This window comes from Rhinopithecus roxellana, chromosome 7 (genome assembly GCF_007565055.1).
Source record: "Rhinopithecus roxellana isolate Shanxi Qingling chromosome 7, ASM756505v1, whole genome shotgun sequence".
Classification (NCBI taxonomy): Eukaryota; Metazoa; Chordata; class Mammalia; order Primates; family Cercopithecidae; genus Rhinopithecus; species Rhinopithecus roxellana.
In genome coordinates this window covers 52,434,855-52,457,625 of record NC_044555.1, presented here as the reverse complement: position 1 = coordinate 52,457,625, position 22,771 = coordinate 52,434,855, and the positions used below count along the sequence as shown (strand labels likewise).

General features: G+C 39.7%; 1 protein-coding gene across 3 annotated transcripts in view; it reads right to left on the bottom strand.

The window, feature by feature from the left end:
* Window positions 1–22,569, bottom strand: part of EDA (ectodysplasin A) — a 423,831-nt gene extending 401,262 nt beyond the window's left edge. For 2 of the 3 annotated variants that reach the window (XM_030934766.1, XM_030934767.1), the window contains exon 1: window positions 21,934–22,569. In XM_030934766.1, coding sequence (XP_030790626.1) covers window positions 21,934–22,329 — 396 coding nt within the window. In that variant the 5' untranslated portion in view covers window positions 22,330–22,569. Of the gene's footprint in view, window positions 1–17,685; window positions 17,737–21,933 lie in introns of all 3 variants that reach the window. The other variant, XM_010361779.2, reaches the window with a different exon arrangement.
* Window positions 22,570–22,771: the final 202 nt, after the last annotated feature.

Below are 22,771 nucleotides of genomic sequence, written 5' to 3'. Positions count from 1 at the left end.
GTAAAATAGGCTTTCTAGGTAATTTGGGGATTTGTATTGATCTTTGCAAGGAGTAGGAGAGCCTAAAGTATTAAGACAATGGAAATATTTTTTAAGTGAAATACTGTATGATAGCTGTAGCCCTCATATAATTGGCAAACATCTAATACTGGAAACGTGATAGAATTCAAGTACCCATGAGAAGGTTCTCTAGGCATTTACACTATTGGCAACCTTTTTTCATTGCCTCCACCACCACCACCACCAAATAACCATGAATTTCCTGCTAAGACTAACCAAGCATATCCCCCTTTGCTTGCTCATTGTCTCTTTAGTAAAGCACAATAATGATTAGAACACTACTACTACCACTACTACTACTAGTAGTGTTCTAGTAGTAGTAGTGGTAGTAGTAGTAGCAAACATTTAGTGAGGACTTACTATATGCCAAGCACCATGCTATAAGTTTCATATCAATTGCCTCTTTGATTCTCATAACAACTTTATCAAGTCGACATCTTATTATCTTCATTATAGATGAAGAAATGGAGAAGACTAGTGGGAGACTTGTAGTAAATGGCAGGGCTGGGATTCAAATCCTGACTTCAGGCTACGAAGTCCATGTATCTAACTGCCATGTAGAGTACCACTCCACAATCCTCCACTTGGAATACAAAATTGCTTTACAATAGTATGTTCTGTCCTCAGTCTGCAGATTTTATATCCACAAGTCAGTTACAGAACCCAGTCTCATTAATTAAACAGCCTGAGGCAGCATAACTCATCTATCTGACATAGGTCTTTCCCAAGGCAGCTGGTTCATTCCATTAGCCCAGATTCCAGGAACAATTTCAGAGTCCTCCTTTGCTCTCTAATTCCTTCTTTTCTTTGACTCCACACCAGATAACATGCTCAGTTATCTGAGGAATGCTCCCATTTGTTAATAAAAGACAATGAGAAAACACAGATCTATATATAGGTTTGCAGCACAGTCATTTCCTAATATATCCTTCTCTATATTGAAGTATACCTGTGGACTACTTGGCATACATAACACTTTTGCACTTTTATATTTCTTCCCATCCCCATTGAATATTCTTCTTAGTGAGATTATTAGGGGCTCCTGAGTGACGATTTGTCATGAATGCTTTAACATTCACTTGCTTGAAGGCAGAGGGCCTGGATAAGACAGTCTCTTGAAATTCTTTTCAGCTCTACTATTGTGTGATTTCCCAGGGCAATGCTAAAAAAATTGCTGGTTGAAAATTTTGCTTGTCCTGCCCTTCCAATCCTTGTCCCACTTATGACAATGCCACAACCTTGCAACACCCCACTGGAGCATGATAGAGAAAGTGAGGTGGGATGTCTGACAGACAGAACACAATTAATCTTGTTTTGTTCACTTCACATAAGTTCAGGTCCCAAGAAAAACATAATCCTCTCAATAAATAGAAAGCTGTGATAACAAAAAGTTACAGTAGCAAGAAGAAACAGTTTCCTTGAACATATTCGGCCTAGGGATTCATAATAAAGTATCACATTCTAATTCTTTCCTTCAAAAGCTTGAACACCAAAAAACAACAACAACAAAAAAAACGAACCAGTTTGAGCACCTATGGTGTGCATGACATTGTTCTAGGTATTGAGGACATAGTCATATAAGAAGGGGTTTCATAGAGAAGGACTTCGGTTTACTAGAGAAGGCAGACAAGTTAAATAACATGCACAGATGTATTAGGCCATTTTTGCACTGCTATTACTATAAAGGAATACCTGAGACTGTGAGACTGGGTGATTTATTAAGAAAAAGAGGCTTAATTGGCTCACAGTTCTACTGGCTGTACAAGCATGGTACCTACATCTGCTTGGTTTCCGGGAAGGGCCTCAGGAAGCTTAAAATCATGCTGGAAGGTGGAGTGGGAGCAGGCACATCACATGGTGAGAAAGGGAGCAAGGAAGAGGGGAAGAGGTGGCACACACTTTTAAATAACCAGACCTCATGAGAACTCACTATCTCAATGACAACATCAAGCCATTCATGAGGGATCTGCCCCCATGACTCAAACACCTTCCACCAGGCCCCATCTCCAACATTGGGGATTATGTTTTAACATGAGATTTGGAGGGGAAAAACATCAGAACTATATCAGTAGAGTACAGTGTGTTACAATTAAGTGCAGTGACAGGAGTAAGCATAGAATTTTATACGATCTCCAAAGAGCATATATTTCAGACTTGGCAAAGAATAGTCAAGGAAGGTTTTTTGGAGTAGGTGACACTCAAGTTGAAAAAAAAAGTAGAAGTTAAACTAAACTGGGTTGGTGGTGGCCTTTGAGGTAGTAAGTATTGAAATGAGAGGAGAAATTGAAGAAACACTAAAGAGGTAGAATCTATAAGATTTGGTGTTAGCAAGATCAGGAGTTCGACTCCAGCCTAGCCAACATGTTGAAACCCCGTCTCTACTAAAAATACAAAAATTAGCTGGGCAAGGTGGCAGGCGCCTGTAATCCCAGCTACTCAGGAGACTGAGGCAGGAGAATCGCTTGAAACCAGAAGGCGGAGGTTGCAGTGAGCCGAGATCACGCCACTGTACTCTAGCCTGGGCAAAGGAGTGAAACTCTGCGTACAAAAAAAAAAAAAAAAAAAAAAAAAAAAAAAAAAGATATGGTGTTAGAATGTGAGTGGGAAGGAAGTGAGAAGGAGTAATCTAGAACAATTCCCACTTCTGGCTTAGATAAGTAAATGAATGGTAGTACTACTCACTGAGATGAACAGGGGAGGAGAGGCAGGTTTGGGGTAGGAAGGTGATAAATGCAGTTTAGGATAAATTGATTTCAAGTTGCCTATGCTATACTCAAAAGATTTCCAATAGAAATACTACTGGAGCCCAGTGGGTATGGGGCATAGGAAAGAGGTCTGAACTGTATATACTGTAGATCTTGGCTTCAAAATCATTCCTACATAGATGACAGTTAAAAGCCATGAATTTTAAAGAGGTCACGCTGGGAGAATATATAAACTAACAAGAGTAAAGAAGCCAAGGGTGTAGATCTAGGAAAGAGTGTCATGTGTCACTTAAGATCGGGGATACATTCTGAGAAATACATCATTTGGTTATTTTGTCGTTGCGTGAACATCATAGAGTGTATTTACACAAACCTGGATGGTATAGCCTACTACACAGGTATAGCCCATTGCTCCTAGGCTACAAACCTGTATAACATGTTACTATACTGAACACTGTACATAATACTCACAAAGTCATAGATAATTGTAACATAATAGTAAGTATTTGTATATCTAAACATATGCAAACATAGAAAAGGTAATGCATTGTACTACAATGTTGCAACAGCTATGAGACATCATTAGACAATAAAAATTGTTCACCTCCATTATAATCTTATGGGACCACCCTCATTGTACATGTACTTCATCATTGACAGAAACATCGTTAAGTGGCACATGACTGTAACAACATTTAAGAGATATGTAGGAAAGAACCTTCTAAAAGAACCTGAGAAGGAATAGTTAGAGAAGTAGGAAAAAAAAAATAAGAAAGCCTATTGCCATGGAAACCAAAAGAGGAGAGGGTTCAAAAAATAAGGAGGCCGGGCATGGTAGCTCATGTCTGTAATCCCAGCACTCTGGGAGGCCAAGGTGGGCAGATCACTTGAGGTCAGGAGTTCGTGACCAGCCTGGCCAACATGGGGAAACTCCATCTCTACTAAAAAAGAAAAATACAAAAATTATCTGGGCATGGTGGCACAAGCCTGTAATCTCAGCTACTTGGGGGGCTGATGGGGAAGGATCCACTTAAGCCCAGGAGATGGAGGTTGCAGTGAGCCGAGATCATGCCGCTGCACTCCTGCCTGGGCAACAGAATGAGACACTGTCTCAAAATAAAATAAAAATAAAGAACTACAACACATAGAATGGGAGAAAATATTTGCAAATTTTATCTCTACTAAGGGTTTAGTATGCAGAATACATTAAGAACTCTTGCAATTCAAAAATTAAAAGGCATATAATGCAATTTAGAAATGGACAAAGGATTTGGATAGACATTTCTTCAAAGAAGATATACAAATGGCCAATATGTATATGAAAAAATGCTCAATATCATTAGTCTTTAGGGAAATGCAAATCAAAACAATTAGATAACACCTTATGCTCAGTAAGATGGCTACAATAAAAAAGATCATAACAAGGGTTGGCAGGGATGTGGAGAAACTGGAACCCTTATACACTGCTGATGACAACGTAATATGGTTCAACAATTGTGAAAAACAGCTTGGTGGTTCCTCAATACATTAAACATAGAATTAACATAGGATCCAGCAATTCCACCACTAGGTATATACCCCAAATGAATGGAAAACAGGTGTTTAAACAAAAACCTGTACACCTCCATGTTCATAGCAGCATTATTCATAATACTCCAAGGTGGAAACAACTCAAATGTTCATCAATAGACAAAATAGATAAACAAAATGTGGTATACCCATACAATGGAATTTTATTTACCTGTAAAAGGGAATAAAGTACCGATACATGTTACAGCATGGATGAATTTTGAAAATATTATGCTAAGTGAAGGAGGCCAGACACATAAAGCCACATATTACATGATTCCATTTATACAACATGTCCAGGATAGGTAAATCTATAGAGGCAGAAAGTAGATTAGTGGTTGACAGAGGATGGGGGAAAGAAGGAATTGGGGAATGACTGCTAATGGATGCAGGGTTTCTTTGGGGGGCAATGAAAATGTTCTTGGATTAGACAATGGTCACAGTTGCACAACACTGTGAATACACTAAAAACCAGTGTTTGTACACTTTATAAGGATGAATTTGAAGTTATGTAAATTATATCTCAATTACAAAAATCTAAAACAAAATTTAAACTTCATAATAAACATTCACTGAGGAACATTAATCATTGAAATAACTATCCCCAGTAAATTCATAATGTCAAGTGGCTTTCTCTGCTTATTATCAAAATTTTTAAATAATAAAATAAAGGACTTGACAGAGAAGTAAAATATGATTAGAATAAATGTGTCCCATTAAATTTTACAATATGAAGGTCACTGGTGAGCAAGCACAAACTCTTGGGAGAAGGACACAGAAAGTGAACCACAGGACGATTAGGTATCAATGAGTGGTTAAAATGTAAAGACAGCAAGTTTATTCCACTCTTTTTGGAAGTTTAACTATTTAGAGAAGTAGGAAAGGGTAGTTTTAGGAAGATTTGGGTCAAAAAAGGCCCCCCCCCCAAAGATAAGAGGTGAGCATGACTACATGCTAAGAAGGAAAAAAGAAGTTCGAGAGAGATCCAAGATACAGGATAGGAAGAAAATGACTAAGAGAAAGGACTATGAGATAGTAAGGGGGAGAAGATCCAAAGCTCAGATGAAAGGACTGATCTTGAACCAAAGGAACACATTTCCTCTATGGAGACAGGAGCACAAGAGTGGGGGCAAATGGAGTAAAATCCATAGGTGGTATTATAGTGAGCGAGGGGAATGTATTTGCAGGTGATGTCACAGATAGTTTTGATTATTTTCAGGGAAGTAGGAATCGGGCTTTAACAGCTGAAAGTGAAGTATGTCTTAGAGCAGGAGGTTTGAGGATCAAAGTGAGAGTGCAGAATTGCTGCTGAGTTCAGAAGATCAAGCTAATTCAGTCCACAGAAAGAAAGATTGCTAGGTAACTAAGTACCCAGCAGAGGTTGGGGCCTGAATTTGTAGTGACAGTAATTGGTTATTCTCTGCAGTCCTATTCAACAGTCTTTCATGCAGAACTGGTAAAGTCAAATGGTAGGGCTGACCCTAGGCTGAGGTTTTGTTAAGGCAGGGGGACTAGGGACAGAGACTCAAGAGACTTGAGGTAAATTGCAAGAGGGTGATTGGAGCAATGGGCCGAAGGATATAGACTGTAAGACAGGAAGTCAAGCCAATCCCACAAGAGAATGTAGGTTGGTTGACCACACATCACATGGCTACTGCTCTTTGATTTTACTGGGGAAGTAGAAGGACTTGACCCCTTTGGCTTCTCTTGTGGGATACAAGCACCTAGATTTCCTATTACACCATCCAATAACGGAAAGGGACTACTCCAAAAAGAAACTGCAATGGTATTAGGAAAAGGAAATGACAGCTAGGTAGCCAATAAATGACAAATAAATCACAATTTCATATTATAAGGTAGCATACTATCACAATATCTGTCATAAGAGGATATATAGTTATAGGCCAAATAAGTAAGGTCCATGGGCTCTAAGCCTTTACCCAAACTCACCCTCCACTCTACTCCACTCTACTATTTCCAAGTCTTTTGCTGATGCTGCTAACCACTGCCCAGAATGCTAATCCCCAATTTCAGCCTTCTCTAATGGGAGGAACTTATTTTATCTTTCTGTCTCCTACAATGCCAGGTATAGTGTCTGGCATATCATAAATGCAGATGTGGTTCAGATGAAATAGAAAAAATATTACTAAGGGTTAAGCTATTAGGAAAGGCTTCACAGGAAAGTATAACATTTAAGCTTGTCCTTAGAGACAAAGGAGTATTCTACCACACACACACACACACACAAGATTTTAACAGGGGGAAAGACCGGTGGCAATGAAGGTAGGAATATGCAGTAAGAAAACCAATCTATATATAACTGGGGGTTCTTGTTGGAAACAGTGCATAATACTGGAAAGCCAACACTGATGTAAGTCTTGAATTTGGCATCTGGACTATATTCATTAGGCCAGTGATTCTCAAGGAGTGGGGTGTGTGGCAGGAAAAACTGAAAAAAAAAAAAAAAAAAAAAAGCATCAGGAATTCTTCTTCTTTTTTTTTTTGAGATGGAGTCTCATTCTGTCACCCAGGCTGGAGTGCAGTGGTGCAATCTTGGCTCACTGCAACCTCCACCTCTCGGGTTCAAGCCAATTCTCCTGCCTTAGCCTCCTGAGTAGCTGGGATTACAGGCACCCACCACCACGCCCAGCTAATTTTTGTATTTTTAGCAGAGATGGGGGTTTCACCATGTTGGTCAGGCTGGTCTCAAACTCCTGACCTCAGGTGATCCACCCACCTCGGCCTTCCAAAATGCTGGGATTACAGGTGTGAGCCACCGTGCCGGGCCAGCATCAGGAATTCTATTTAGCTGCAACGATAAATTGTTAGTGTTTGAACAGAACTTAATAGATCACCAACTTCAATTTCCAACATTTTACAGATGAGTAAACTGAGATCCAGAAAGGTGAAATGACCTACCTAAGGTGAACCAACTTAACTAGAGGAGAATAACTAAACACAGACCTGGGACCACTACTACTGTATCCCAATTTCCAATCTAGTTACCCCTCTACAACTTGTGGAAATAAATTATCAGAGGGCCAGGCTGAAAGAAAGCATTTATAAATACAAAAAGGGAGTATAACATAAAAGCATGATTTGAAAAAATACAGTACCATTACCAACGCCTGTGAATTTATGTCAACAGACAGGGCAACTATATGGAAAATATAAGGTAGTAATTAGAAAAAAGGTTTTACATAATTAACGAGACAAAGAGACAGATTTATCAATAAATCCTCTAAGAAATAACCACAAGACTTTATATTTTTCACATATATTTCTGTTTGATCCTCAAAAAGACAGTGTGAAGGAGACAGGGAAGGTATTGTCTTTCCCATTTTACAAATAAGGACATTGAAATGTGCTAGTTGGTTAAGAGCCAGAACTTATTCCAGTACTCTTTCTACAATCTCCAGGATAACAAAGATCTCCAAAATAGACCAAAATGAGCATGAAGCACTCTGGTTTAGCAGGTGGGAGCCAGACTTTGTGAATGAATAGGTAAAGTCAGGGGCTGAGAAGAAAATGGGTTAACTGGAAATGTAAGAGTGTAGTTTATGAAACAGTAGTACTACTTGGTCTTACGTTTTGAACTGTGAATCACATTTCTCCTAGAAATTAAATGCTAGAATTCTAGCATTTAATATTTATATGCAAACACATAAAAACACAAGTCAGTCCCTCCATTTTCTCCCCCTCCCCTTCCTTCACTCCCTCACACAGACAAACACAGACACGTACATAACCACAACCTGGGCTTTTCCCTAAACCTTTATTATTTGGAACACCAGCATATTTTGTGCTATACAAGACAAACAGAGAGAGTCCTGACCTTAAGGGCTTTCCCACATTTACACGTTTAAATGAGTTATTGTTAAAAATACAAACAAGAAGGTCAGGGAACTTTGATATACGATGGGGGTGTATGGGGTTTGTGACTTGAAAAGAAACTTGGGTATGGAGCCTCTCGTGACCTGGCACATGAGTTAGAATCTAAAAGCCAAGAAGTTGAGGTACCTTCAGTATTCAGGGAGAAATGAATTCCAAAAGCATTTTGAAGGTAAGGACTTGCTGTGTTGAGGAAATCAAGAGGTATATACCAGGTCAAAGTGGAATATTAATACTTGTTATGTGGAAGGCTTTTAAAGATCTGAAGGAGGGAAAGGAACTGAAGAAGGAAGCTCTAGAATCTAATAAACCTGTGAGGGTGCTTGACCTTAAGCAGGGCTCTAAAAGGAAAGAAGCCCTAGTGACAGACTCCATTAATAATCACCAGATCCTTAAGGTAGCATGATAATCCTCACAATCAATGTGTACAACTATATTTTAGAGTCCAATATTAGGGGGAATGTTTCAATACCTTAAGATTCACTTTGGTATTTAACTAAAAGAGTACAGTTAGCATTGTAGGTATAAGAGCTATAAAGGAATGTAACACTCAGTATCTTCAAAAACCTTCACATCTAGTTAAGGAAACAAGAGCACCTACAATACAGCACAGTGTTGAATGAAGAATTTAGGGTGCTGGGATGGATAGATGGGCAAGGAAGAATGCACCCAAGAGTTAAGGTTTAAGTTGAGCTTTGAAGGACCTGGAGGGGTCCAAGAGACAGGTTGGAGGAAAGAACATTCTTCTTTGGGGGAACAGGTAAACGAAGGCCAGAATCCAAGAGGCCTGTCAGTCTGGATAAAACAAGATTCAGACAGAGAATAAAAAGAAGAGTGGCAGAGTAGTTCAAACCCAATTGCAAAGGGGCTTAGAAGGCCAGTTTAAGAAGTTTGAACTTTATTCTACAGACAGTAGGGAGATATCAAGGTTTCTGATGAGGAAGTGTCAAGACAAAATAGCTCTGGAAGAAAAATAATCTAGCTGAGGTGTATAGATGCAGTAGAGAACAAAGCAACTCTCAGCTATACAACCACTGTAGGAGTGAGGTAATAAGGAGCTGAGAAAGAGTCACAGATTTTCTTTGTTGGGAGGCACCTTGAAGATGATCTAAGCCAAATACAGCCAGAGTGATAGCAGTGGGACTAGAAAGAAAGGGAGTGATGCAAGAGACATCATGAACACTGTAAATCAACATCACAAAGTAGGAATCAACTTAACAATTGATTGCTAAATATAGGTAGCAAGGACAAGGGAGAAGTAAAAATATAATGCCTTCCAAGTTTTATGCGTAAGTGATTGAGAGCATGAAACCAGGGTTTACTTTTGTAAAATTTGGTGTGTGTGGTGGGAAGGGGAGGAATGAAGATAAATTCAGTTTAGCTTACTAAACTTGAGATGTCAGCTGGGAATCCAAACAGAAACAAGCTGCACCAAAGGATTTGTCTAATGTCATTAAGGACAAATTAAGTTTGTACTCCCTCATTGGTTCTGTTAGCTGAATCTGTCTTGAGGACACAATCCCCCTACTAGCATTATCTTATACCAAACAGGTACTCAATGGAGTGGGGGTTGAGTCGAAAGAACTCCTGAAATCTACTCTTCACCCTTCTTTCCCTCAGTCTGACTAGTTGTGGCAAGTATTAAGGTCCACCCTTACAGAAGAAACCCTCAGAGTTTCCCCCAACTTAAGCATTTAGACTACATAGCAAAAGTGCTTTTGCAGCATGCAATTTTTCTAGGCACAGAGCCTTGTGGATTGAGCCAAAACTCTTACTCATGTTCAAGCTTTCATTGTCCTTGTAGGCCACTGGTGTGGCAGGATGAAGTAACAATAACAATCCACAAACCACAGAATAAAATTGAGAAGTAATTTCTTTTTGAGAATCAATTTCATTGTGGCTGTTTGGTTTCAATCCCTGCTATATGCCATCACGCCAATAAAAACTACTCTTCATCTCTGAAGTGCAGGCCCACTGACAGGTGGATATACATGGAGAAAATTACTCAACAGCCTATTATTTTAAAGTGGTTTCAGCAGCTAGCAGCAAGCGAAGTCCCCGGGAAGCCACAAGAGACAAGAAACCACCCTCTTTCTTGGCTATTCCAAGCACACAGCACTATCATCTGTCTGAGGAAATGGCAACTGAAATCTAATCCCTCTCTCCCCAGAGTTTATGAATTGATTTTCCAAATGGTATTTCACAGTGGTGTTCATTAAGCATTCACTACCACCCAACCTCATGGTCTAGTGGCCTTCCAAAGTAGCTTCAGTAACACAGGTGATACAGACCTAACAATCTGTAACAGGGAAGCTGAAGTTAGGCATGGGGAACCAAATTTCGTCTTCTTTATGCTTTTATTTCTTCCTTTAGAGCAGTAAGTTCTCAAATGGAGACGAGCATCAGCATCACCTGAAAACCCTTTTTATAAACTATATATGCCCATGGTCTCACTCTACAGACTCTAATGATGTATGTCTGGGTGTGGCCAGGGACGTGCGTATCTTGAAAAAGTTCTCCAGGTAAGACTAATACACATCCCTGGTTAAGAACCACTACCACGGATGATCTGTATGATATATTTTAACCCGACGATTCTGAAAAAAATTCTAAGTAGGATCTGGGAATAGCTAGTTAGCTATTTCTATCAGAGAGAATAAGAGTAAGAGACACAGAGAGAGAGGCAGGGAGGCAGAAAGGGAGAGGGATGTAGAGAGGAAAAAAGGGAAAGAGAGGAAGAGAGAGATGATTCTGGGCCAAGCTTCTTGATTACTGCCCACTCTAGTGCAAGTACCTACTGGGCCCCACATACACCCTAGGTTCTGCCAATACTAAGCCATTCACAATTCCATAAATCAGAGTCTCACTCTGCAGTGCTTGGCAAAATCACCCATAGAGCTTTATTAAATTATATATGACTAGACTTCCATCCTTGAAGCTTCTGATTCAATTGATTCTGCTTTGGGACCCTGGACACATCTGTTAGAGGGAGAAATATCTGAAGTAAATGGAACAGCCTTGAAGATTCTCTTCCTCTAAAGATAGGTATCATTCAGAAACAACCAACGCCCCTTACACATTTATTCACCATCTTCTATGTGCCAGACACTTAAAAAAAACTACTTTATATAGATATAATTCACATACTGTAGAATTCATCCATTTTAAGTGTACAATTCAGTAATTTCTAGTAACTTTACAAATTGTGTAACTTCATGATATCTTTTGCATCATTTCCTTTACTTCTAGTTCCACTGCTATAACCCTGACTGTGGTAAACCAGTTTTAGAGTATTTTCATCCCCAAGAAATGCCCTTATGCTCATATTTAGTTAATCCTAATTCCTACCCCCTGCCCCAGGCATCCACCAATCTAATTTTTGTCTCTATATATTTGCCTATTCTGGACATTTCATATAAATGGAATCATACAATGTGGTTTTTTTGTGACTAAATTCCTTCACTTAGCATAATATATTTGAGGCTCAGCCATGTTGTAGCATTATTCATAATTCATTCCTTTTAATGGCTGAAAAATATTGCATTGTATAGAATATTATATCACATTATACCACATCAGACATTTGAGCTGTTTTACTTTTTGACTATTATGAATAATGCTGCTATGAACATTCAATGTAGAGGCTTTTGTGTGAACATATGTTTTCAACTATCTTAGGTATATGCCTAGGAGTGGAATTGCTGGGTCATATTGTAACTCTATGTTAAGTTATGGAGGAACTGACAAACTGTTTTACAAAACAGCTGAATCATTTTACATTTCCACTAGCAATGTATGAGAGTTCCCATTTCTCCACATCTCCACTTCTTATTGTCTTTTTCATTATAGCCAGTCTAGTGGGTGTGAAATGGTATCTCACTGTGGTTTTAATTTAAATTTCTGTAATGCAAAATGATGTTGAACATGTTTTCATGTATTTATTTAGCCATTTGTGCATCTTCATTTGTGGTAAAATATCTGTTCATATCTTTTGCCCATTTTTTTGTTTGGTTTTTCTTATTATTACATTCCAAGAGTCCCTTGTAAATTCCTTTGAATATAAGTTATTTACCAGATATGTGTTTTCCAAAGATTTTCTCCTAAGTCTGTTGCATTTCTTTTCATTTTTCAAGGTTTTCTTTTGAAAAAAAAAAAAAGTTTCTTTCCAAAACGGTTCATTTCTTTTTTAGACTATGTGTTTGGTGTCATATCTAATAAATCTTTGCTCTCCAAGATATTAAAGATTTTCTATGTTTTCTTCTAAACATTTTATTGTTTTGGTACTTACATTTAAGCCTGTGATCCATTTTGAGTTCATTTTTGGGGTATGGTCTCTAGTGAATATCTAAGTTCATCTTTTTTGCACGTGGATATCCAATTTTCCCAACACCATTTATTGAACAGGGTATCTTTTCCCCCCAACTAATCATCTTGGTACTTTTGTCAAAAATCAATTGATTATAAACATAAGAATTTATTTTTGACCTCTCAATCCTATTCCATTGATCTATATGCCTGTCCTTATGCCAGAACCACACTGTCTTGATAATAGTAGCTTCATACAAACTAGGTTTTCTTATTCCTGGATGTCCCATGTTCTCTTTCATCTCCAGGCCTTTGCACTTGCTGTTCCTACTGCCTAAAACAGTCTTATCCTAGATAACTCTTACTTACTTTTTAGGTTTAAGCTCAGAAGATGCTTTGTTAAGAACATGTTCCTTGATTTCAAAAGTCATGGTCAGGTACTCCTCCTTAGTGCTTTAGATTATCCTATGATTAACCCTACCATTGCTTTATGAAATTGTATTATATGTGCCTGTTTACTTGTTTGTATGCTCCACAATGGCAGGAATCCCCTCTAATCTGTTCAATAGCTGCTTCTCCATTGTTTTGTACAATGCATGATACATAGGAGATGATCAATAAACATTTGTTGAAGAAATGATAAGCTGATTCTGCTTCTAGTAATGGAAGCAAAAGTAATTTGGGCTAAATTTCCTGCTTAAAAAAACACAAGAGGCCGGGCGCGGTGGCTCAAGCCTGTAATCCCAGCACTTTGGGAGGCTGAGACGGGCGGATCACGAGGTCAGGAGATCGAGACCATCCTGGCTAACACGGTGAAACCCCGTCTCTACTAAAAAATACAAAAAACTAGCCGGGTGAGGTGGTGGGCGCCTATAGTTCCGGCTACTCTGGAGGCTGAGGCAGGAGAATGGCATGAACCCGAAAGGCGGAGCTTGCAGTGAGCTGAGATCCAGCCACTGTGCTCCAGTTTGGGCGACAGAGGGAGACTCCGTCTCAAAAAAAAAAAAAAAAAAAAAAAAAGCACACACACACACACACACACACACACTCAAGAAAATTGGGGCAAGATATAAATGATATACGTTTCAAGATATCTGAGATCTAACAAAGTAATGCAATATTATAAAGCCAAAATGCAGGATAAAAAGAAAACTGAGAGAGCCTGTTTTTCTCCTAAGGTCATTGGCTGATATAGTAGAGTCAGCTGAGAGAAAGAGAGCGAGAGAGCGAGAGAGCGAGAGAGCGAGAGAGAGCGAGAGAGAGCGAGAGAGAGTGAGAGAGAGAGAGAGAGAGAGAGAGAGAGAGAGGAGCTTCTGACAGACTCATGAAGCTACAAGAACAAAAGTTAGAATTGAGGACCCTTCAAAGAGGGAGAACTCCCAAGGGAAAAAAAAACCCAAGCCTTGGGTTTCAACTTAGAAGGCATAAATACTAAAAGGAAGGGTAAGTCAACCTTCACTTGGATTGAAGAGCAGCTTTAAATTATCTCAGTCTCATATTGAATTAAGGAGATGTGAGATTGCTAGCATCTCTAACCATGTGCCAGAAGTGAGTATAAATCCTTTCTAGATAAAGATAAAAATAACTGAGGCCTCAAACCATCTCTACTATAATTTTTCATATATAATGTCTACCATTCAATCAAAACTAACCAGGAGAAAGGCAAAGTGATAGAAAATTAAGACAAACAATAGACAATAGAAACACACCCTCAAGGATTGAAATAATGAGTAATCAAATGAAGATTTTCACATAATTATGGTCAGTATGTTAAAAGATAGTTGATTGTGAATTTTGGCAGAGAACCAAACACTATTTTATAAAAAGAACCAAATGAAAACTCTAAAAAAAAAAAAAAAAAAAAAAATGACAAATTATATTAAGAACTCAATGAGCGAGTTTAAAGGGAGTTTAGACAAAGCTGAAGACAGAATTAATGAATTGGAAGTTAAGTCACAGGAAAATACCCAGAATGTAAGATTATAAAAATATGCATCCATGTGTTCTAGGATGTCTGTGATTTCATGTTTTACATGTAAATCTTTGTTCCATCTGGAATTCACTTTAGTATAAGAGGTGAGATAAGGATCCAGTTTTACTTGTCTTTTCTTTAAACCCCCAAAATGACAAGTCAGTAAATCCCAATACCACTTATTGAATTAATCTACCTTTCATGGGAGTCCTTTAAATAGAAACTTCTTCATGCACATTTTAAATGGTTCAGTTGATACAAGTTCTATATATGGTTTATAAAATTCCTATTTAAAATGTAGTTCTGGAAACAGCTATATGATTGCAGACAGTTATCTAACCCCTCTGGGTCTGTTTCTCCACATGTAAAAATAGAGATGGCAGTATCTACCTTGCATTGTTCTTGTGAAGATTTTTTTAAAAATAAAGTATGTAGAGGCAACTGTCTCAAAAAGAAAAAAAAAAAAAGAAAATACCCAGAATGAAGTATAGAGAGAAAAAAAAGGATAGAATATAGAGAAAAGTATGTAACAGACATAAAGGATACTGAGAAAATGTCTAAAACAGGTTTGCTATGGTCTGAATGTTTGCGTTCCCCCCAAAATTCATATGTTGAAATATCATCACCAATGTGATGGTATTTGATGAGGCTTTTAGGGGGCAATTAAATAATGAGGGCAGAGTCCTTGTAAATGAGATTAGTTTCCTTTTAAAATAGGTCCAAGGAAGTGCATTTATCCCTTCCACCACATGAGGATACAGCAAGAGTGTGTCATTCTATGGATCAGGAAGAAGGCACTCACCAAACACCAAATCTGCTGGGCATGTTCATGGATTGGAAAACTGAATACCATAAAATGATGAGTTCCCACTAAATTGATTTTTAGATTCAATGCAATCCCAACAAAAATCCCAGCACGTTTCTTTTTTTTTTTCTTTTTTGTGCAACATGACAAGCTGATTCTAAATGCAAAGGGCCAAGAATATCCAAAATACTTTTAAATAAGAGAAACAAGGTAAAAGGACTTGCTTTACCAGATAATAATAAAGTCCAGTGATTAAGACTGTGGTAGCGATGCAATGACAAAGAGACCAACAGAATAGAATAAACAGTTCAGAAACAATCTTGCACATATACAGGCACCCGATTTATGACAAAGGTGATGCTGTAGAGGACTGGGGGAAAGATGGTCCTTATAATTAATGGTACCGGATCAGCTGGATATCTATATTTTTAAAAATGAAGCTCAGTTTCTGTATCTTAGCATACACAAAAATTGATTTCAAGTGGAGTATAGACCTAAATGTAAACGTCAAAAACATAAAGCCTCTAGAAGATAATATGGGAGAATATCTACAATTTCAAGGTAAGAAAATATTTCTTAAATGGGACATAGAAAATGCTACCCATAAAGGAAAATAGTGAAAAATTAAACACATTAAAATTAAAAACTTCTGTTCATCAAAGGATACCATAAGGAAAGGTAAATCACAGATTTGGGAATGGCTTACAATATGAAAAATACAAAAATAATTCATATTCAGAGTATATAAAGAATTCCTACAAATCTATAAGAAAAGGACAGACAAATTAATAGAAAAATGTGCAAAAAACTTGTATAGGCACTTCAGAGAAGATATGCAAATACATAATAAACATGAAAAGGAGCACAACCTCATCAGTCTTCTGAGAAATGCCAATTAAAATCACCGGATATTACTACAAAGCCACCCACCAGAATGGCTACGTTTAAAAAGATTGGCAATACCAAGCATTAGTAAGAATATGAAACAACTGAAATTCTCATGCATTGCTGGTAAGAATGTAAATGGATACAATAACTTAAAAAAACTGTCATTATCAATAATGTCAAAAATATGCATCCCCCATGACCCAGCAACTCCAATCCTAGGTATACAAGCAATAGAAATTCAAGCATATGTAACCAAAAGACATGTACAATAATATCCACAACATCAGCATCCATAATAGCCCCAGACTGGAAACAATCCACAAATTCATTAAAAATAGGGTAAATAAACTGTGGTACATTCAAGCAATGAAATAATATACAAAAATACAAACAAATGGCTGGGCATGGTGGTTCACACCTGTAATCCCAGCACTTTGGTACACTGAGGTGGGAGTATAGCTTGAGACCAGGAGTTCAAGACCAGCCTGGGCAACATATAGAGATCCTGTCTCTACAAAAAAACTAAAAATGAGCCAGGCATGGTGGCATGTGCCCGTGGTCCCAGTTACTCAGAAAGCTGAGGTTGGAAGATCACTTGCGCCTGGGAGGTCATGGCTGCAGTGAGCCATGATCATGCCACTGCACTCCAACCTGGGTGACAGAGCAAGACCCTGTCTCACACACAAAAAAAATACAAATAAAAAACTACAGCCACATGCAGCAACCTGAACGGATGTCACAAAAACAGTATTGAGCAAAAAACTCCAGATCCAAAAGAATACACACTGTTTGATTTCATTTATATAAAGTTCAAAATGAACAAAACTAATGAACTAGTCCAACTAGCACTATGTCAGGCACTGTGGAGAAAGATAAAAAAACTAATCTATGGTGTTAGAACTTGAGAGAGTGAGGAGGATATAGTGATAACAATAGGATATAAGTAGGAGTTGTGGAATATAATAATGTTCTATTTCTTGACCTGGGTGCTGGTGACATGAGTATATTCACTTTGTAATGATTCATAAAATTGTACAAATATGATTTATATACTTTTCTGTGTATGAGTTATACTTCAATAGAAAAGATTTTTAATAAAAGAAAGAAATGAAATGAAAAGCTAAGTCCTGAGTATTTACAGAGGAGTCAGATAAAATGGTCCTCTACAGGCAAGGTAGTTTCTCTTGGTAATGTTCTTGGGAATTAAATGGCTTCAGAGGTTCTCTACTACAAAGAGATCTTCTCTATAAGGTAGTTACAGATAAATTACAGATTATTTTTTCACAAGATCTAAGACAGAAAGAAAGATATGAGACCTAAAAGCAAATAAAACAAAACATCAAACAATATATTACATGAAGCTTTTTGTACCATCTTAGAGAGAAGATGTGAAACTGGGAGACTGACCACATGGTTAAGGCCCTTCTCCATTTCACTTTCTAATTATTCTAGAAGTCAGTGAAACATTGCCAGTGGAACTATTTACTCACCTAAGCATAGCTGACAGGTCACAGGCTTAGCAAGACCTGAGGAAAACAGGCCTGTTACAGAAAGAGAAAATGTCTTTGTTTTACATAAACACCTCCATAGTCCCAAAATAATATTCAACTCAAACAAGTATTTGAGTATAGTAACTGTAACTAGCACTGTGTCAGGCATTATGGAGAAAGACAAAAATGAAGGCAGATTTCTAAGGAGCTCTAATGTAAAGATATAAAATGTATTTAAAAACAACAACAGCAATAACAACTAAAGAATGATTCTAAGACAGGATATGGTGGCTGGATTGCAGCAGAGTTAGTGAGAGAGAAAATGGGATGGAAATAATGAAGCAAGTTGATCAAAAGTTCTATATTTAAACCCACAGTAAATGTATTTTATCTAGATCCCACCTCCATTAAAAAAAAAATCCTTGGATTTATTCATTGTGCTCACCTTGAATCACCTCAAATGATTCCTAGTTATGTTCTTGATCAAAAAGCCTTAACACAGGTAATGTCAACTCTGGATACACTAATGGTCTATCTAGTTATGTCAAGCAACATTTTGTAGAACTTTAAGGTTGACATCTATGACATCACTTCAAATAATTAGGACCATACTCCAAATAGCCCTAACAGTTTTAAGTAAATCCGTATTGATCTACCCATAATTTTGACTATTACTTGAGACAATGAGTTGAATAAGATACTACCTTTATTTGCCTCCTCTTGAAAATAATTTTTCAAACATTAAAAGGTATCTAATACTTAACATTGTGTCTGGCAAAGCAGGCTTTCTATTTATTGAACTGGATTGTTAAGTTACATGAATATATTAACCATATTCGTCTTGCTCATGGTTTGGTAGACTTTGATCATATTCCTCCTTCAGCCTCTTTCTATCCAGACTGAGAAAAAAACTAGAAAATCCCTTCATCCTTTTGATCAATTTAATGGGGTTTCTGAGGACTTTTATCAGCTGTTAGGCTTTTCTTGAGGCGCAGTCACCAGAATTTCCTGTCTGATCGTAGAAGTAAATCTGCTTTTGATCTTGTACATGGAAAAAATAAGTGTTTTGTAAGTGTTTTGTTGTTTTTGACACCCTTCCTGATGATACCCACTACATTCTTGGCCTTTGAGGACCACAATCACAACTGGAGCAACATCTCCACAGAATGATCAACAGTGATTTTTAGTTTGTTACTCTGACAATCATATTACTGTATATTGTCCTAATTCAGACACAAATGAGATATCCCTTGCTCTTGAGATAATCTCCACCAACTATCCAGACAAATCTCAGCTACTTGGCTGTTCCAGCTGAAGGAGATGATTGATTACAGAAGGTCTGATGTGACTCTCTCACTTTATCATCAGCAAGTGTGTCCCCACCGGGGAGACTTTTCTAACATTTCACATGGAGAACTGTGCTAATCTCTCTGCTCTGTATCCTACCTACCCTAACTTCCTTGTGTGCCCTGCTTAAAAAGTTTTTAAATTGAGAGATGATATGCACACATCTACAGTGATTTCCAGGTCCCTTTCTTGAGTCATAACTGAGAGCCCAGAGCCCATCATCTCATAAGTATGAATAGGTTTACTTTTGCTTACCTGCATGAAGTGTCTCTGACTGTTCTGCCCACTTGGTCTCATGAAAGCTTCCTGCAGTTTACTGTCATCAGCTTGCCTTCACTCCTTGCAGATAAACTAGTAAGAAACCTGAATGTACGGCCCGTTGAAGGGTGTATATTTTTATCTTTCTTCCTCTCCATCCAAGAGTTGCTGTAACAGCAGTTGTTTGTGTTGAAAAACTAAAATATAAAAATATGACCTACGTGGCCAAATCCCACAAGGCTGTTTACTTCCTTATTTACCGAATCAGAATCTGTCAGCACGATGTAGAATTCTGAGTGTCAGCAGATACTGAAAATTAAATGTCCCTGTAAAGCCAGCAGAGGGTGCACCAGGGCACTAGAAATTTTACCCAAGCTTGTAGCAGTATTAATTTAACACCCAATCAACTTTTTAAAAAACTTATTTTTGTATACTAAAACTAATATATAAGATAAGATACACTTAAGTTGAATAACTTAAAATAAACTTAAGTTGAATTTGGGCTAAAATTCCTTCAAAGTATACTCCAAATCTGAAAGTGAAGTTCAGGAAGAATAAGGAATACATGGTTAAACTTACTGTGGTCAAAATACAGGTAGAGTAGAACAAAATGATGCAGATCTGAGTGCTCTACTTTGCAAAAGGTCTAATATGGAGCTCCATCTTGCTCCCTCGCAAAAGGTCCCAGGAGGTAGTTGAGGGAATAGGCACTGAACTAGGAGTTAAGAGAGCAACTATCATCCCAGTTTTGACTCTAGTTATGTGACCTTGGGCAAGTCACTTTCCCGTTAGGGCCTATGTTTCCCAAGGGAATCAAACAAAATGGACTCATATAAGCCCTTCATAACTCTAGGAAACTGATTCCAATTGATGTCAACAAATGTAAAGAGCTAGTATCCTTGCTTCTATTGCTCAAAAATATTAAAACAGAAAGAATAAAGGACAGAAGGTAGGAAGCTGTGTTTAAATCTAGAGAGAACTATTTTAGTGCCACACAAAGGGCAGGTAACTAAATGCCATTACACACCTGTAAGAGTTTCATGCCATCACAGAAGCCCTAGAGTACAGCTGTTCTGCTAATCCCCAGTCTACAAAAGTGGCTCTGTCCATCCTGAATGCCAAAAAGTCTTGGCCAACATTTGACTAAAGAAGTTTAATTTTTTCATCTTTTCACAGAATATCAATGTTCAGCTGCTAAATATTTCTACTGGGCATTGGGGTGTGGGGGGAGTGCAGTAGATAAATAAAAGGAGTCAGAATCCTAGTTAATTATCATTTAGCTACAATGTTTAAAGTTTCAAGTATGAGAAGCATGTCTGCTGATTCTCTTCTTTGATAAGCTGTTATATAAATTGGAGTGTGCTAGTAAGACATTTTAAGGCTCAGGGCAACTTTACAATGGACATCTTTTTTGTTGTTGTTTTTTTACAGTATCAGTCCTAACATTACACTATGATCATGAATGTGATGTCTCTATCAAGTGTACCACTTTAGATGGGAGGTCAAAGTGGCACAAATAATGTTTACAGAGTTGTGACAATGACTCTGGATGTGGCAGTAAATATAGAAGGCTTGGGTCCCTCACCTCAAGGAACTTATTTGTACAACTTGCTCTCTTCCCTAAGAGGTACAATTTTACTATTATTCTTTAGCCACCTCAAAAGGATCCTTGGATGCTTCTCCTAAGTTTCACATATGGCAACGAAGACAATATTTACATTAAGTGAACTAAATTTACTTGAATAAAGAGCTAGAAAGAGTGGAAAACAAACGCCAAAGCTAATAGTTTGCTAATAAGGGCACAAACACCATAAAGATTGCAAAAACAAACAAAACAAAACTGCTCTTGGGGGACTAGTCCTGAGTAATTATTCCATTGGAAGATTCCTGTTCTCAAGCTAGCAGTTGCAAAAGCGCTTCCCACCCACCCTTCCCACCGCACACCTACCCCGCTTAAGAATCAGAACCGGCATGCAAAGGGTGAGTTTTATTTCCATAGATTTTTTAAATTGCTGTTCAGAAGTTGTCTAGCAAGACGGCATATTTCTACCAGAATTCCTCAGGGGCGCTGATCCTCACTAGAACGCCGAGGACAATCAGTCTCAAATTGCAGGTAAGTGTGAACAAGCCCACGTTCTGGTCAGCGCACAAGGACCCGCGCTGAAAATGCGGTTAAAAGTTGTTTCAACAGGCGGGCGTGGAGCAGTTATTACAGCTGTTTACAGCTCCAACTCCAAAGGGGAGCCTGCTGGTTCTGGCATCAGCTCTAGACACGAAAAAACAAGCACCGCGGGCAGAGAACCTCATCACGAGCAGAAGGGCCAAGCCGTTAGTCGGCCGGGGGGCAGCGCAGGCACCTCCTCGACGGGAGCTTCGCCAACTTTTCTCAAGGCAGCCCGCAGCCAGGGGCCGCGGGCGCGCGCTAGACTTTCCAAGTCAAGGGGTCCCCAGGGAGTCCGGATTGGGCCAGGGACCGAAGACAACCTGCCCTGGGCAACCTCCCCCCTGCTCGCCTGGTCCCTCCCTGGTCCTGCCCTCTAAATTGGCTCGAGGTGGCAGAGTGCCCCCAGGCCCCTGTGGCGGAGGGCCCTCGCCCTACCCGCGAGGGGAGGGGGCCGCCGCCGCCCCTACTAGGTGACTCACCTGGTGCTCGTCCTGGGAGTCAGAGGGGAGTGCAGCTTCTCCCGGTTCCAACGGCTGCTGCTGAGGTGACGGCTGCCCAAGGTGACTGGTGATGGGGCTGTCAGGGTCGAGGCCACCGAGGCTGCTTAGGGTGCCAGAGGTGCCAGGGGTGCCCGAGCCGCCAAGGCGGGACTCGGCTCCCCGTTCCCGCCGCAACTCCGAGCGCAACTCTAGGTAGCAGCACAACGTCAGCAGGTGGAGGGCCAGCGAAAGGCCAAAGAAACCCAGGAAGAGCAGGCAGCTGTTCCCTTCGCCCGCCCGGGCAGGGGCCCCGCGACACCCGCAGCCCTGGCTCCCTCGCTCCCGTGGCGCTGCCGCAGGCAGGAGTTCCCTGCGCTCCACCTCCGGGTAGCCCATGGCCTCCGGAGACACCCACTCTCTTGAGGCCCGGGAGCCGCTGCGTCTGCCTCAGCCGTTCACGACCTCTGACAGGCGGCTACTGTCCTGCCATCGGCTGGGGGCTGCAGGGACCCGTTCCTGCGCGACGGTGGCTGGGCGGGACGGAGCAGGGAGCAGCCGCATGTGCAGCTCCACTCCGAGGGGTGGGAAAGGGAGGAGGAGGGGCGGGAGAGAGGGGAGGCTCCGCCCGCCGAGGGAATGAAGGAGGAGGTCCCGGCCGACCCCGCCCCATCCCTCAAGCGGCTGCCGGGACGCCCAACCACGGGGCCGCCAAGCCTCGGCGCCCCGCCCCGTGCCATTCCAACCGGGCCTCCAGCCGCGGGGCGGGGCCTGGGGGCGTGAGGGTTCGCCTCTGTCTGGCCGCCCCACCCAGCTCTTCCCGCTTGCCCCGTCCCAGTTG